Source organism: Marmota marmota, unplaced genomic scaffold, assembly GCF_001458135.2.
Source record: "Marmota marmota marmota unplaced genomic scaffold, marMar, whole genome shotgun sequence".
NCBI classification, from domain to species: domain Eukaryota; kingdom Metazoa; phylum Chordata; class Mammalia; order Rodentia; family Sciuridae; genus Marmota; species Marmota marmota.
The window spans coordinates 40,841,883-40,859,242 of record NW_025999853.1 but is presented as its reverse complement, the minus strand read 5'-3'; the positions used below and the strand labels follow the sequence as shown (position 1 = coordinate 40,859,242).

The following is a 17,360-nucleotide window of genomic DNA, read 5'->3' as shown; positions in this document are numbered from 1 at the left end:
TGTGGCTATGGGGTATGTATTTTGTATCTTGAGAGTGGAGACTCTCTCTGCTTCTTAATCAGCATAATGTGAGCTGCTTCCCTCTTCCACACAATCCACCATGATGTTCAGCCTCATCTTAAGTTCTGAGAAATGAAGCTGACCTTTTATGGATGAGGACCTCTGAAACCATGAGCCCTCAAATAAACCTTTTCTCCTCTACAGTTGTTCTGGTCATATCTTTTAGTCACAGCAGCAAAATAGCTGATTAATACACTAGCATAATGTTTTCACATTTCATCCTATTACACCAGTGCCTCATCTCATTTATTGCCAAATAATGTTCCATTTATAGCTATAGCAAATTAAATTTGCCAATTAATTGGTTGATAGACATTTGGGTGGTTTCCACTGTACCTAATGCTGCACCTAATGTTCATGTACAAGTGTTTTTTATGGACGTATGTTTTCATTTCTTTGGGGTATATAACCCAGAGTGGAATGTTTGGGTCATCTGGTAATTATATTTAACCATTTGAGGAACTCTTAAATTTTATATTCTCCCTAGCAATAATTCCAATAATAAAATTCCAATTTCTGCATATTCTCTCCAACATTTGTTTCTTTTTTTCCCCCACCCAATGTCGGAAATCAAACCCAAGGCCTTATGCATGCTAGGAGAGTGCTCTGCCGCTGAACAATCGCCCCAGCCCTTAATTTCTTGATAATGGCCATCCTAGTGGGTATGAGTAGTATATCATTGAGGTTTTGATTTACATTTTCCTTATGGCTAAAGATGTCCAACATTTTTTATGTATTTGTAGTCATTTATATATCTCTGGAGAAATATCTATTCACATCTTTTGCCTGCTTTTTCATTAGGTTTCTTTAAGTTATCAAGATGTAGGAGTTCCACATAAATTCTATGTATAAGTCCTTTATCGTAAAAGTTATTTGTAAAATTTTTCTCTTATTCCATGGAGTTTTACTTTATTCTTTTCTCTCTTTTTAAAAGAAAAAAAAAATTGAGGCTGTGTACATGTTAAACAGGTGCTTACCACTGAGCTACAGTCTCTAACTCATCTTTTACTTTCTTGATGGTGTCCTTTGAAATATACATCTTTAATTCTAATGACGTTCAGCATTTTGATCAGCTTTTTTGCTGCTGTGACCAAAAGATCTGAGAAGAACACTTTTAGAGGAGGAAAGGTTTATTGGGCTCACGGTTTTAGAGGTCTTAGTCTATTGATGGCCAGTTCTTTTGCTCTGGGCCCCAGGTGAAGTGGGACATCATGGCAGGAGGAGCTTGGCAGAGGAAAGCAGCTCAAGACATAGCACCAGGAAGCAAAGAGAGACTGCTGCCCTCACCACAGACAAAATATAAACTCCAAAGGTGCTTCCCCAGCCCCCTACCTCCTCCAGCGACAGCCTACCTGACTTGGTTACCACCCAGTCAATCCCTATCAAAGGATTAATGCACTGATTAGGTTAAGACTCATAACCTAATCATTGCACCTCCAAACTTTCTTGCGTTGCTTTTGGGGGACACCTAATGTCTAAACCCTAATACCCAGCGTATCTATTTTTTGTTGTTATTGCTTGTACTTTTGGTGTACAGCCAAGAAGCTATTGCCTTTCCAAAGGCATGAGGATTTACTCCTATTTTTCTTCTAAGCATTTAATCATTTTAGCTCTAGCATACCAAGACCTGTGCGACAGTTAATTCAGAAACTGGTGAGGGGCAATGGGGGATTAAGAAAGACACACAAATATTTAGAGAGAAAAATGGGATCAGGTGGGAAACTGAACACTGATAGAGAACAGCATCCCAGAGCTGGCCCCACATGTTTATTATATAGGTTCTGTCATCAAAAGTTTATTTGAAAGTTTCTGCAAAGCAGACTTGAAGTTCACAGCGCTGACAAAACAGTGCGGTGATCTTGCTATGCTTAGAATCCTCTATCCCTAGGAGTTAATGTCTGCATTTCAAGGTCAAAACTGATAACTCTGAGTGCTTATCAACTGACCAAGGACCAGAGTCACCACAGCAAATGGGAAATGTTAACTTTTTACTTTTTGTGCAGGGGATTCCCAGCACAAGCGCATCACAACCACAAGGCCATCATATCACTTCCCCCCACACTTACATCTGAGTTTTCATTAATTTTTGAGTTAATTTGTATATATAGTGTGAGGTAGAGATCCTGTTTCATTCTTTTGCGTGTGGATATCCAGTTGTTCCAGCTCCACATCTTGAAGGGATTATTCCTTCTTTATTGATTTGTCTTGGTACCCTTATCAAAAATCAATTGAGTATAAATGTGAAAGGTTATGAATTCTCAGTTCTACTGATTCATATCCTTGTCCACATGCCAGTATCACACTGACTTGGTTTTGAAATCTAGAAACATGAGTCTTTCAACTTTGCTGTTTTCTCAAAACAGTTTGGGTCATTCTAGGTTTCTTGCATTTTCATATGTATTTTAGGAACTACTAGTTACTTTCTGCAAATATGACAACTAGAATTTTGATGGGAGATTATGTTATGAAATATACAGAATTGGGGGATATTTCTATTTCAACAATATTGAGTCTTTTTTTAATATTTATTTTTTAGGTGTAGATGGACACAACACAATGCCTTTTATTTTTATGTGGTGCTGAGGATCGAACCCGGGTCCCACCCATATTAGGCGAGCGCTCTACCACTGAGCCACACCCCCAGCCCCAATATTAAGTTTGATGATTCATGAATATAGAATGTTCTTCCATTTATTTAAGCCTTTTAAAATTTGTTGTTTTCAGTAATACTCTGAAAGTGTAACTTTTTTTAAAGTTACAATTCTTTTTTATTAAGTTTATTCCAAAGTATTTTGTTCTTTTTGATACTTATATAAGTGAAATTATTTTTTGAATTTATTTTTAGTTTATTCATTGCCACTGTACAGAAACACTATTTTTGTATATTGCTTGTGTATTTTTCAACTCCAATGTCAGCTGTGAGTTTTTCATTGAAGCCGTTCCGTTTATCCAGATGGGGAGTTCTCTTTTGTTGTTAGTGTGTGCTTATCATAAAGGGATATTGAATTGTGTCAATAATTTTGTCCTTTGTCATGCTGATATGATATTATACCAGTCTTCTGGATATTAAACCAACCTTGTTTTCCAGAATAAATCCCACTTGGTCAGAGTGTGCAATCCTTTTTATATGCTGCTGCATTCACTTTGCTAGTCTTTTGTTGAGGATTATATCTATAATCATAAGAGTTACTAATTTGTAGTTTTCTTTGCCTGGTTTTGGTATCAGGGCAATAGTGATCACAACAGAATGGATTGAGAAGTATTCTTTTCTCTTCCATTTTGGATGAGTTTGTGAAGAATTGGTACTGATTTTTTCTTTAAATGTTTGATAGAATTCACCAGTGAAGTCATCTGGGCCTAGGGCTTTTCTTTTAGGGAGTTTAAAAGTACTAATTAAATCTTTATTTACTGTAGGTATATTTAGACTTTATATTCTATATTAGATTTCCATTTCAGATAGTCAATTTTGATAGTTTGGGTCTCTAGGAATTTATCCATTTTATCTTATTTATGCTGCTGTCATCCAGTTCATTCTATTATTCCTTTACACAGTCTTTTCCATTTTTGTAAGATTGGTGGTAAAGTTCCCCTTTCCTTCCTGATATTAATAATTTGAGTTGGTTCTCCTTTCCTTGGTCAGTGTAGCTAACAGTTGATCTTTTTAGTTTCACAGATTTTCTCTACATTTTGCTCTTCTCTATTCCATTAATGTTAACTCTTGGACTTCATTACTCTTAGAAAGGGCTGTTTAGTGGGGGTGTATGCTGGCTTATGCTGAATGTTAGCCAAAGTTCAGGGACCTGTGGGAAGGAAGCTTACTATTTTTCTGGATGGCTCAGTGTGATACAAACCATTCAGTTAATCAGTTATGAAGCAATATGGAGAAGAAAGTTTCTTTGCAATAAACCACTTCCTGGAATACAAAGGTTGGAGGGTGGGGAAGAGGGCCGTTACTACCAAACTTATAGAAATAAAAGTAAAATTCCTTTAATTGGCTGTATTTCAGAGCACAGGGCTCAGGTAAAATGTAACATTGTCAAAAAGAAATTTAAAATATTCTGTTTTCCTTAAAACACAGTAAAACTAATACTTTGTAACTGAATGTTCCAAAGGACACTTCTAGGAAACCGTGATTTGAATTTAAAGCAAATAGAGTTTAATCAGCATGGAAAGATTGTGGGGTCATTATCGCCATCTATCCTAGCTGGTGACCTATGCTGGGTTCACAAATTTGACTATTCCAAAAACATAAGAAAATGGCAAAGAAAGCACATAAACCACAGAAGTACGTTTTCAAAATCCAGGATGACTCTGACCTCAGGGGTCCATGGAAAGAGAGAGAGCCACTGGAATTCTTCATTCTTATATAGGGGACTCACAAGGGGACATCTATCCCCAAAAGGGCAAATGGGTAGGATTACAAAGGAACAGGTGAGTGTAATTCAACCCCACGAGGCAACACTACTCCTGGAGCCATGCCTCATTATCCAAGTGGAGGGCACAATACTTGTTCAGTACCTCTTGCTCAGGACTTAAGGGCCTGTATTTCCAGAGTGCTCCCCAGGTCATATAGTCCAGCTTACTACTGTCCTGGATGCCCATCAGTCATCAGAATTACACATATCGCTAGTGCTAAAAGTCTTGACTGGAAGCCATGACCACTGTATAAATCTAGGGTTAGAAACCACTTCCTTATTCTAAACTGAAATCTGTGTCCTTGGAACCTCCATCCTGATTCTGACCTAATGATACAAAAACAGACCTTGCCTCTTCTGCCCAGTTCCCTCTACTAGACTTTGGGTGGTAGCATGAATCCTTTCAGTTCAGTTTGCAGAAGGCTGTTTCTAGAGGAATCCTCAAAACTTGTGGACTGACCATGGCCTAAAGGCCTGGTCACTGGATTCATAAAGTACCACCTGAAATCACTGAGTTTTATTTTTCTTTCTTTCTTAGCAGCCATTTTATGTTGTTGAATCAGTTAGTTATAACTGAGATACCTGAGTCTTTCATATGAGATACAGCTTCTCATTTGTATTTATTCACATCATCAGTGCTAATCACACATCATTGGCTCTATGCAGAAATTAGGCCACGCTATATCCAATGAAATAAAAACTTGAATAATTCTTTGGGTTCTGCAATGTGTTAGAAAATACCATCTTTTAGAATGTAACCCTAAGCATGCTGAATGTAACTGTATATAAATAAATGAACATGAATTTATGGAGCCTGTGTTGGGACTATAGATGTAGTTTTTTTCTTTTAAAGATAAAATATACAAACTTTAATTATGCTAACAGTTAATGTCAATGTATATACATGAAATGTTCTCTGAGGGCAGGTGTAATCCTTGAGTTGAAATCTTTGTTACCTAAAGTAAACGCACCCTTGGCTCTCTTTGTGGTTTTAGCCCTTCCTCCTGTACTTGACCCCAGCTCTCACAGCCATTCTGTAGAGCAGACATGACCTTCAGAATTGCAGGTGGGGAAGCCGACTCCCAACTCAGGCAGGTGAATTTTAGACCACCAGTGAGTAACACAGCTGAAATTCAAACCCAAGTATGATTTTAAAACCCATGCTCTTCTCATGGGTCTATGGTGCTTTTCAAGTGTATAGCAAAGCATCTCCCCTGTGAAAATTGTGCAAAGATGAGCAGCACTGTATGGCACTCAGGCTGGAACACTGAAATATGAATTCAGTGTACTAAAAAAAAAATGCTTGTCATAGTTTTTTGACTTTTTAAAATCACTGTTTATTCCATTTGTAGAGGGTTTTTTTTCATACAAATATTTGCAACAGTTTTGAATTCCCCAAAACCATACATAGACGATAAATACCATGCTATTAAAGTATTAAATTTGTACAAAAATACTTTACAGTTTAATACTTGTTTGTTACAAATAAAAATACATATTTAAGTGACTCATGATCTTTTTTTTCTTCCTTAACATGATTCTGCCTTACACTTTCTTGCCCTGGCGGTTCTGAAATGTGATTTAAATTATATATTTCTTTGCACAAAAAGAAAGGTGAACTTTTTCCTTAAACAAAGGACACAGTGTTTGAATGCTTTGCCTAAATGGTTGTTTGAATCATTGACCAAAATGAAAATGTTTGGAAAATAATTGTTTCAACATTCTACCATCAATATACAGATCTATGTTTTTAAATATTTACCAAATAACAGTTATTAGTGTACTATTCAAAATATCTGAACAAATGAAAACAGTTGCCAACAATCATTAAAAGCAACTGTCACGATTTATTGCTTTGAGGGATGGTAGTAATTGGCAATGCATTTTGTGAAAAATGTATTTACAATTTCCATAAGTGGCATGGCTCAGAACAAAAGATAGTCCAGTGTCATTTTTAAGTACATGTGCTGTACACCCCTCAATATTAACCGGTTTTCAAAACATGTCAAGCAGTATGAGTTTGATTTGCCTATTAATAAGATGAATCTCATTTTAATAGAATCTTCATTCTCTCTTAAATTCTTAGTCTTGAATTTTAAAAATAGGATAATATAACTAATTATCAGTGTTCCTACACACTCTAATTTCATTATCAGAGATTTTTTAGCTATTAAAAAATGTGTCCTTAAAAAAAAAAAACAGGTCACAAGACATATCCTGTTTGATAATTTGTTGCATAGGGAATAGCATACATCTTAGAGTTAAAATCATTCCTATATTTGGGCAAACATTTACCACCACCTATTATGGTCTCCTACGTGCATCATTGCTGAAACATTTTAAGATAACTTTTTACCCGTACCCCTCCCATTGCAGCAGTCCCTGCAGTGTACCAAATACTAGTTCCCCTAGTAGAGCCAGCTTCATGTTGGTCATGTTCTTATGTTAATGACTTCATAGTAAGAAACTGATTTCAAAGTGAATTAAGGAAATCATCATTGAGAATATTTTCAGACAGACATTTCTCTTTTTAAAAAGTGATCGTTAAGATGAATTTGTAAAAAAATTTCCTCTGATGTTAATTCTGGGGGGGAGGGCAGCCTATTTTTCTCTTTTTCTCTACCAATGGGCTTGGCAGGGAATTGCCTGCTATATATCATAGTGGTCACCTAAAAAGAAATCTTCAACTTGAAAAGGGAAGTGAACATGAGCCATGAGAGAGATTTTAAAAGACCCCTGTGCTTGCAGTTAATGCCACGTGATTATCTGTGCTTCAAATGTCACAGAAATCTTAAAGGGATTTTTAGCACCATGTAGATATCGTCTTTTGTCCTGCTTTATAAAAGTGTTGCTATAATGTATTAGTGGGTTCTCGCATCTCCAGATTACCACCGTGGCTAGGCTGTTGGAAAAAGGCGCTGTTCTGTTCACTCCAGTCACCTCCTGGTAGAGTCTGTTCTATGGATTTCTGGGAAGCCAGTGGGTTTCTGCTAATAACCAGGTCCAGCTTATTACCAGATTCTGCTATGAGGGGCACGACAAGACAGCAGTCAAAGTCTCTAGTTCGGACATGATTAACCTGAAAGGCCAAGAAGAGTCATTGTTACAGTCATTGTTTCCCAAACCTGGAGTGCACCTCTGGTGTAGCAAGTTGATGAATCAGAAAGGTGCTTTAAATGTGCATACCATGCAAAGTTCCCCCCAGCCCTGTTCTGATTATGCTGTAATGTGGCCATTGGTGCACAATCATTCTCTGCTAAACTGTAAGGCCCCTAAGATCAGGAACAAGTACACACCCTCTCCTCCCCAAGCAGGCAAATTGCCTCTCTGATGGGAGGTGGCCCCGTTGTTAAATATTACCCCGATTTGCAGATAAAGATAGTGAGGCAGAAAGAGGGCTAAAAGCTTTGTCTTAGAGGAGTGGTTGGTAATAGGCTGTAATTCCAGAGAGTCCTGCAGGTTCCACAGCCCATGCTCTTAACCATGACCCTTAAAAGTGAGCTGATGCTCTCCTCAGCTCCTATGTGTGCTCATCTTCCACTCTCCTCCACCATCAAGAGTTTTTAAAAGCATCTCCATTTTGCTTCCACTCCTTGACTTCCCCTTCTCTCCTCCATCTCCTGAGGTCTGGTCCTGTTCACTTGTACTGCTAGAGAATGACCCTGTTGTCAAACCTCAAAATGGTGTCCAGTCCTCATTGTCCTTGGCCTCTAGCATTTTCTGCTCTCAACCTTTAACTCTTTTCCCTGGGATGCAAAGGCCACATCCAAAAGCTCAGGCTGGTGGCCAGAGATAAGAACCTAGAGGCATCTTTCTCTGCTAGCAGGCCCAGCTCCCTGCTTTCCCCAGCACTTCCTTTAAATGGACCATTCAGACATTTAAGCTCAAACCTACACACAAGGGAATAGGGCGGCCCACAGGAATAGGTTGGCTCATACACTATTCCTTTGTGCATAATGCTACCTGTCACTCTCTTTCCCTGGCCCTTCATACCTATCTGTGACCTGGGAACAGTTGGACTGTCTACCTACCCCAATGTGCCCTCCCAGCCCTGGATCTATCAGTAAACAGACATAAACTTGCCTCCTATTGTGGTGGTGTATTGAATTTGCACCTTCCATGGGGAGAACCAGAGGCTGTCCCAGGCTGGGTTTCCCCAGAGAACTGAAGGGTGGGCTCCACGTACCAGGGTGATGGCCAGGCACAGCATCAACTGGACACTGAGACTGCCCCAAGAGCCATAGGGCCTCTACCAGTATAAAGGAGTCTCCCATGTGAGGTGCCCTGTGTCACAGGGCAGACAACTAGGCCTTGGGCGATTTCCAGATGAAAGAGTTATTCTGCAAACAGCACACTGTGAACATGCATACTCTTCTTTTTCTGGCTGGCAGGGTTGTTCCTAGTGCTGGAAACCCAATTTAGCTGGGGGGTCTCCAGATGCTAGGTTCTTATTACACCACTCCATTTGCTTCTCTTACCATTTTAACTATTTGCCTTTAATAATTTTTCTGCCTTATTGCTTCCTATCCTTTAAATTTTGTTATTGTCAGAATTCTATCTATGCTTCTCTCCTTTATAATAAATCAACTTTATATAAACCCTCACCTTCAGTATCCAGAATCTTTAGATCTTGCTCCAGCATCTCTGCTAAGCAGATGCGACCTGTCCACTTCCTCCCAGGCTGCTCTGCCAGAATGTGCTGACACTGTAAAGACTCAGTGAGTCTTAAACACGTCTGTCTTACCCATACCTACCTGGTTTCCTTACCTGTCTGGCCCCATTCACCCATGATCATATTGTATTGCTTTTATGACTTACAAATTATGTCATTATTCTGTGCTCAAGAAATTATTATGCCTCCAAAATAGCTTTATCATGGCATTCAAAGCCCATCACAATCTGAATCCAGACTACTTTTGTATTTCAGCTTTCATGAAAGTTGGTATAGCTCCAATCAGTAGATTACTCCTAGAAGCTCAGTACCTTGTCCACAGTAATTACTAGAATATCTATGGAAAATGAACTATCCTAGGACAAGACTAATTGTTCTATTGCCAAGGTAAAAATGACCACCAGAATTGGTATTGAAACTATGTAGTTGATCAAAGGTAACCTGCTTCAGGGAATACACCCCTACAAACCAACAAACCAGGGGCAGTCTCAGGCTTTGAAAATCACTGTTAGTGACAGATTTTTTCCAGCTGAATATGTTTCTAAGACAGATGCAAACAAACTGCGCTTTTTTTTTTTTTTTTTTTTTTTGATACCAGGGATTGAACCCAGGGGTGCTCAACCACTGAGCTACCTCCCCAGCCCTTTTTATTTTTTAAATTTTGACACAGTCTCTCACTAAGTTGCTTAGGGCCTTGCTAAGTTGCTGAACTAACTGGCTTTGAACTTGGGATCCAGCCTTCAGAGCCAGGGATTACAGGTGTGGGTCACTGTGTCCAGCTCAATCTACTGCTTTGCTTGCAAAATACTCTTACCAAAATCTGTACAAAGGTCAGGGATTTGCTTTGCCAAATGAAGCTATACTAACCATAATAATACATTAAGTTGGTTTTACGGTTCAGCTCTTTGGTTTCAGATATAGTGTGAGATACTTAGATATGAAGGATCATATCATGGCAAATGGAAGAATAAGGTACTAGCCTTGATCTCAAGAAGTTTGTAATCTGCTGGAGAATATGAACAGGGAAACAGGCAATTGGAATAAGGCAAATTCTGCCAAAGAAAAAAGATTCTATCCTAGACAGAATATAGAATATGTCTTTAGAAGTATGTGAGCATTGGTCAATTAAGACTTTGAGGAGAAAACTAAGTTGGTAGTTTTCAACCTGACTGCTCACTGGAATCACTTGCTGGAGTTTTAAAACACTGATGCTGTTTTTCATTCCTAGAGATGATGATTTCAGTGTTCTGAGATTTGGTCCAGGCATTGGGATAAATTTTTCCAATTCTGTTTTTCAGGCAAGGTAGAGAATCCCTGATTTGAGTGAAGCCAAAAGGTTAAGTAGGAGTTGGGTAGGTAGGAAAGAGGGTGGGAAAATAGGAGAGGGTTCTGGGGAAAGGTGATAGTGCATTGCAAGGTTCAGGGCCAAAATGCTTCTGTCCTTCTGTACAACATTGACTACTTTCCATGAGACAGGCATTGTTCTTGGGACTGATGAGATAGTGGTAAAATCACTGCCCTCATGGAGTGACATTTTAGTGGACAAGAAAGTAAACAAATAATTGGGTAGGAAATAAGGCTCATGTCCCAATGATAGAAAGCCAGGTGGTGGCAAGACATGCCCTTCCTGAAACAAGTCCATTTGTAGCCAGAGAGTAAATGAAGAGAGGGACAAGATACTGGCAAGGAAAGATACTTTAGGTTATACTGAAGAAGAGTAGAAGGAAGGACTAGATGGTAGGGAGCTGGAGGGACAAAACTACATAATATTGACATATTAATACATGCCACAGTTGGATATTAGTGACCCATGTGGATGGGTGGAGTCTGAAAAATAGGCACTAGATTGGGAAAGATGGCTTGGAGCCAAAACACTGTTAAGAAACCAGAGAACTCTTTAGGCTGGGATAGAATTTACTACAGCTGACAATTCTTTATTTAGCTGTTTATTTTCAATAATTCCGTAATCTTGGTGACAATGTTTGAAGGCAAGAGAGCAAAGAACTCCACATCTGCAGGGATATTTTGAGGAAGTCCCCAGTCATGAATCAGTTGCAAGGAATTAGGATCTCACCCAAGGTCTTACCTGTAAGAGTCTGTCATAGGGCTTTAAGCCACCCAGATCGCCTGGCCCAGCTGGGCGAATATTTTTTACATAGACTCCCTTCTCTAGCAAGCCATCTGCTACACTGAACCCAAAGTCTTCCATGTCAGAATCCTTGTACAAGGTCACCTGAAATGTGAGAAAATGGGAAGGGAAAAGTTAGCAGGCTGGAGACTTTTGCTTCTGAAACTTCTGGATGAATAATCTCTTCAAACTAATTCCAGAACACAGGTAGTTCCCAAGTTCACCTCTGCTGCTGTTTGCCACCCCAAGAAAATTGTTGCAATTTGTAAAGTTCCACCCAGAATTGGTAAAAAAAAAAAGGAGGAGAACTGGAGAGTCCTGTTGTTTTTTGTTTTGTTCTTCTTTGTCTCTCTTAAATTGCAGTCACCAGGAATATGTAGGGGAGAAATTCCCTAGGACAGGTTGACATTTGGTAGGAGGAGCAGCCACGTACTTCTGAGATACTGAAGAACAGCCAGAGGCCTGTCCCTCCTCCCCACTCCAGCCCAGAGCTGTGCTAAATACAATTCTCAATTTGCCCTCTTTTCTATGAGCAAGGACCATAAAGTCCATTATTTTATTTGCTATGGTACCCAAGTCAGTCCCATCAAGAAAAGTGTTCCTGTAACAAATACCTTGCTCTAGGACTGGGCTTGACAGGTTCCCTCAGGATGTACCTAGGGTTTGGTTTAGTAGCTCAAAGTGTGCACCCTTTCACACTAGGGATTTCAGCCTGTTTTCTTTGCACCTATGGCCAGCCACTGCCAGCTAATGCTTCCCCAATCCTCCCTGCTCCACCTGATCACCTGCAAGAGTTAGTCTGAGGTTAAAAGAAGAAATCATTTGTACCTTCATCAAATCCCTATCATATTCTAAGCACAGGTACGGATGCTGGAAACACCAGCGAACCACAGAAAGTGGAGTCTGTCCTCAAGAGCAAATCTATGACCTTGAATAGTCACTGCAACCTCCCTGGGTAAGGAAGGCGAGTGGTATACTCAGCACATCTCATCCACTTAGTGTATAAGGTGGATGTTGTTTTCACGAAGGTGTACTCAAAGCCCAACCTAAAAACTGATGCACAGTTCAAACAATGATTTGGGCTTATTTTTTAAACTGCCATTTAAAAGAAATATTTACTTAATTTTAAAAAAAGAACTAATGGATGAATACATTCTTACAAAGTAGTAAAAAATTCAGAACCATTTGGGCAAAACACGAAGATTAGGTCTTTCACAGCAGAATTATTTTTTATGTCCAGTTATTTTACTTCAGAGAGGTATGGAATTCTGGAGGAAATACAGAAATGGTCAGTTTGTGAATTTTATTTTACTGGCTGGAGAGCTAAAATATCAAGCTGAATGGGTCAATACTATTCACCAGGCAGCCCTTGTGGTTATGGTCATATTAGAAGTGAGGAAATTCAATTTTATAGAGGTTAAGTAATCCGCCCAAGGCCACAGAGGTAATAAATGGTGGAGCCATGTCTGTCAGACTCCAGACACCAAATACTTAACTACTATACTCTACTGCCGCTCCAAATGCTTTATTCCATTGATTCTACAATGCAGGGTTTTGTTTTTGCCCTCATTTTAAAATTTCTGAAATCAGATCCTTTTGTAATTAATTGATGGCATCTTGTATCTGTAAAACAGGGCATTTGGCATATCAGCATTCCCCTCTCCCTCCACCAGAAGGAAAATGCCAGATCTTTGCTTCACCTTTGTTTCATGGGGAAAATCAGTCTTGCCAGGTAGTGTCCTCCTGAAGAGGAGTATGAGACAGTAGCCTGTGAAAATGTCAGTCTCAGACCCCATCGCAGACCCCAACATCATTGGGATGACATGGTATGTGTGTGTGTGTGTGTGTGTGTGTGTGTGTGTATGTAGCCTAGTAAAATCCTACAGGCCTCCAATGTGGCATGCACACAGATGATGCATGGGGGTAGGTTAGGTTCAAACTGCATGGTTGAGAGAGTACCCCCCCAAAGCAAAACTCATGGCGGGGGGAGTCTTTGATGGTGACTTGGGCTCAGCTATGTGGCAAACAACAGCCCACCCTAGCTCTGTAAGGTGAGCAGAGGTCTTTTTTGTTGTTGTTCACCAATCTATCTGATATTCCCAAACAGTGCCTGCCAGGTAGTAGGGTCTTGGGTGGAATAGCAAGGGCTCTTTCTAATAGACCACAGGGTCAAGAACCAGTCATGTTGTGCTGTGCCTTTGCAAGCCATTGCAAAGCATGTGAGTGTCAATTAAAAGGAAGGAATTTAATAGTGGAGTTCAAACCATGTTCCCTTGTACTCATTCAAGGCCTTGGTCAGTATTTGCAAGGCCATCCTGAGACAGCATGGCTGGACAAGAAGTTGAAATGGCGACTCCTTGTGGCCTTGACACTTCTGATTCTGGAGCCAGGCCTGCTAGTATGAAACCAGGATTCCCAGGCAGCAAGAGAGGTGGGAAGAGGGCCTTCCAAGGTAGATGCTGGACTTCCCACTAATAAAGCTTGTAGGACTTGAGGGAGTAGTTTAGAATGTTAACAGGGTGTTGCTGTCTCAATGAAGTTTGTGAGGTAAGCCACATAGATATGAAAATGAAATCTCAGAGATTGTCCAAGGTCAAACAGAGCAAGCAATGGAGAACTGGTTCAAAACAAGGTAGGTTCCTTCCTTTCTTCCTTCCTTCCTTCCCCCCTCCCAAAACAAGGTTTCTGACTGCAAACTTAAATCTTTACTCGGAACACTCTGCCTAGCATGGAGTTGCTTAAAAATAATCATTGCAGGCTGGGGATGTAGCTTAGTGGTAGAGCACTTACTTAGCATGCCCAAGGCCCTGGGTTCAATCTTGAGTACCTCAAAAAAAAAAAAAAAAAACAACAAACAAACAAAAAACCCAAAACTCATAACAAAACCCAAGCAAAAACAAAACAAAAAACCCCTCATCATAGGAATATTTAGGTGCTTCTATTATTATTATTATATTATTATTATTATTATTATTATTTTATCCCAGACCATAAGATATTTTTGCACTTCCTTCCCAATGGAAAGATGGAGGAGAATTTTTTTTTTAAGAAAACTTTATAGGGCTGGGGATTGTGGCTCAAGCGGTAGCGCGCCCGCCTGGCATGCGTGCGGCCTGGGTTCGATCCTCAGCACCACATACAAACAAAGATGTTGTGTCCGCCGAAAACTAAAAAAATAAAAAATAAATATTAAAAAACTCTCTCTCTCTCTCTCTCTTTAAAAAAAAAAAGAAAACTTTATACTTATTCAAGAGTAAAGAGGCTACAACAATGAATCCTCATCACTCAAATCCAACAACCACCATGGTCTTGCTACATTTACTTCATTTACCTTCTTTTTTTTCCCTTTGGGTAGTATTTTAAGGCAAATGCTATTTGTCATTTCTCTTCTACATACTTTCATATGTATCTCTAAAAAATATGCTCACTTTCTTCTGAATAGGCATTTTTCAAAAGAAGACATAAAAATGGCCAATAAGTTTATGGAAAAATACTCAACATTGCTAATCATCAGAGAAATACAAATTAAAACCACAATGAGATATGGCATCCCAGTCAGAATAGCTAGTATAAAAAAGATGAAAAATGACAAATTTTGTCAAGGATGTCTAGAAGAGAGAACTCATATACTGTTGGTGGGAATGTAAATTAGGACACCTATTATGACTGTCAGTATGGAAGGTCCTCAAAACTCAAAACAGAACTACTGTATGATCTTACAATTTTATAAAGGGAACTAAATCATTATATTAAATAGATACCAGAACTCCCATGTTCAAGGTCCACATTACATCTGTGTTAGGTCTCTATTCTGTTCTGTAGACTGGGAGCCTTTTCTTCCCCACAATGCTGTTGAATTACTGTTGTCCCCCCTGATCCAGCACTATTCTCATCTCAATAGCCACGATATCAAATCAACCAAGGTGACCATTGACAGATGAATGGATAAGGAAAATGTGCTATATATGCAATGGAATATTATTCAGCTATAAAATAGAATGAAATTCTGTTATTTTTTGTGAGATGAATGGAACTGGAGGACATCACGTCAGGTGCAATAAGCCCAGGCATAGAAAAACAAATACTGCATGCTATCATTCATTTATAAAAGAGAAAATAGTTGATCTCATGGAAGAAAGTAGAATGGGTGTTGCTGGAGGCAGGGAGAGGAGATAGAGGCTAGATAATGGGGACCAAGAAACATTCAGGAAAACTGGGGCACTAGTCCTAATGTTTCATAGCACAGTAGAGTAATTATCCTCTATGACAATTTTTTTGTATAATTCTAAATAACTAGAAGAGTCTGAAAGTTCTTAACACATAGAAATAATAAATGTTTGAAGAGATGGAAATGCTAACTATCTTGATTTGATCATTATACATTGCACACATATATCACATTATTGTACTGTACCCCCTAAATATGTACAAATATTATGTGTCAATGATAAATTGTAAAAAAAATAATAGCAATTATTCCTATTAGGGAAAACTAGAAGAAGTCTACATAGGCTGCTGATATAGGAAAGAGAAAATATAATAAAATTCATGTATAAGCTAAGTGACATTAATTCACCTACCCAGTCTTATTCTTAACCCTTATTCTTCTATATCCTCCACATTGTCCCTAATTTTCCCAATTGTCTCAAAACTGGATTTTGTCCCCCAATAATTTCAAAACTTTTTTTTTAACCCAATACATCTGTGTTAGGTCTCATTGACCTCCTTTTCTGTAAAGCACCTGCCATTCCTTCTCCCCAGTGTTATCCTCTTATAGCAGCCTCACCTTACTCAGGGGGGTTTGTTCCAAGACCTCAGTGAGTGCTTGCAACTATATAGATAAATACCAAACCCCATATACGGCACTTTGATGCTGCGGCAGTCAATCTGATCACCAAGAGGGCTACTTGCTGACCAATGGGCGAGAAGCATGTAGGGTAAGCTGGACAAGGGGATAATTCACATCCCTCATAAGACAGTGTGGTATTTTTCCATACTTCTCAGAATGGCATACAATTTAAAATGTAAGAATCAATTAGAATATTCCATTTAATATTTTCAGGTCAAAGATGATGGCAGATATCTGAAAAATTCATGTTATGGTGCCCCCTCCCAAGCTCATGTGTGAGATAATGCAAGAATTTTCAGAGTGAAATGATTAGATTGTGAGAGTTTTAACTAATCAGTGAATTAAGCCACCGAAATGGATTAACTGGGTGGTAACTATGGGTGGGTAGAGTGTGGCTGGAAGAAGTAGGTCACTGGGAGTGTGCTTTGGGGGTTTATTTTTTGTCCCTGGTGAGTGGAGTGCAATCTCTTTGTCTCTCTCTCTCTCTCCCCCTATCTTTCTCTTTTTTTCTCTCTCCCTCCTTCCTGGCATCATGTCCTGAGCCTGCTTTCTTCCACTAGGTCTTTCTGTCATTATGCACTACTTCAGATCTAGCCTAGGACAATGGAGTCAGCCATCTATGGACTGTGACCTCTGAAACCATGAGCCAAAAAATAAATATTTCCTCTTCTATGTTGTTAATGTCAGGTCTTTTGGACATAGCTACAAAAAAGCTGACTAAAACGCTGCAGAAAATAAAACTGCAGATAAAGGGAGAGAGCTACTTGGCTGATACTGTCATCTGTCTTGCAGCATGTTCTTCTATCTCACATATTTCTCTCAGTGGAAATTAGCTCCTTGCTTGGTTAAGTCAGAGTAAGCTTTGCGGGGTATGGACAGATCACAGGTGCACAGTGCTTCCTATGGCATCATATCACTGAAGCCGGAATTAGACAAGCAGTCAATATAGATAGGTAAATCGAGTCAGGTCAGATCCAGGAGGCTGATTTTGAGTGAGTCTGGGAAATTGGAGACTGTCCCCGGAAAAGGATTCAAATGTTAATTCCTTCAGAGCCCTTCCTCCTCCCTTATCAAGAACCTTTTATACACAATGGAGTATTACTCTGCATTAAAAAATGACAAAATCATAGAATTTACAGGGAAATGGATGGCATTAGAGCAGATTATGCTAAGTGAAGCTAGCCAATCCCTAAAAAATCAATGCCAAATGTCTTCTTTGATATAGGAGGAGTAACT

General features: G+C 39.2%; 1 protein-coding gene across 15 annotated transcripts in view; it reads right to left on the bottom strand.

Moving 5' to 3' along the window:
- Positions 1-5,787: 5,787 nt before the first annotated feature.
- Grip1 (glutamate receptor interacting protein 1) overlaps positions 5,788-17,360 on the bottom strand; it is a 383,234-nt gene continuing 371,661 nt past the window's right edge. For all 15 annotated transcript variants that reach the window (XM_048805484.1, XM_048805527.1, XM_048805545.1 and 12 more), the window contains 2 exons: positions 11,234-11,380; positions 5,788-7,554 (listed from right to left, as the gene is read on the bottom strand). In XM_048805484.1, the coding sequence (XP_048661441.1) occupies positions 7,327-7,554; positions 11,234-11,380 (375 nt within the window). In that variant the 3' untranslated portion in view covers positions 5,788-7,326. The remainder of the gene's footprint in view (positions 7,555-11,233; positions 11,381-17,360) is intronic.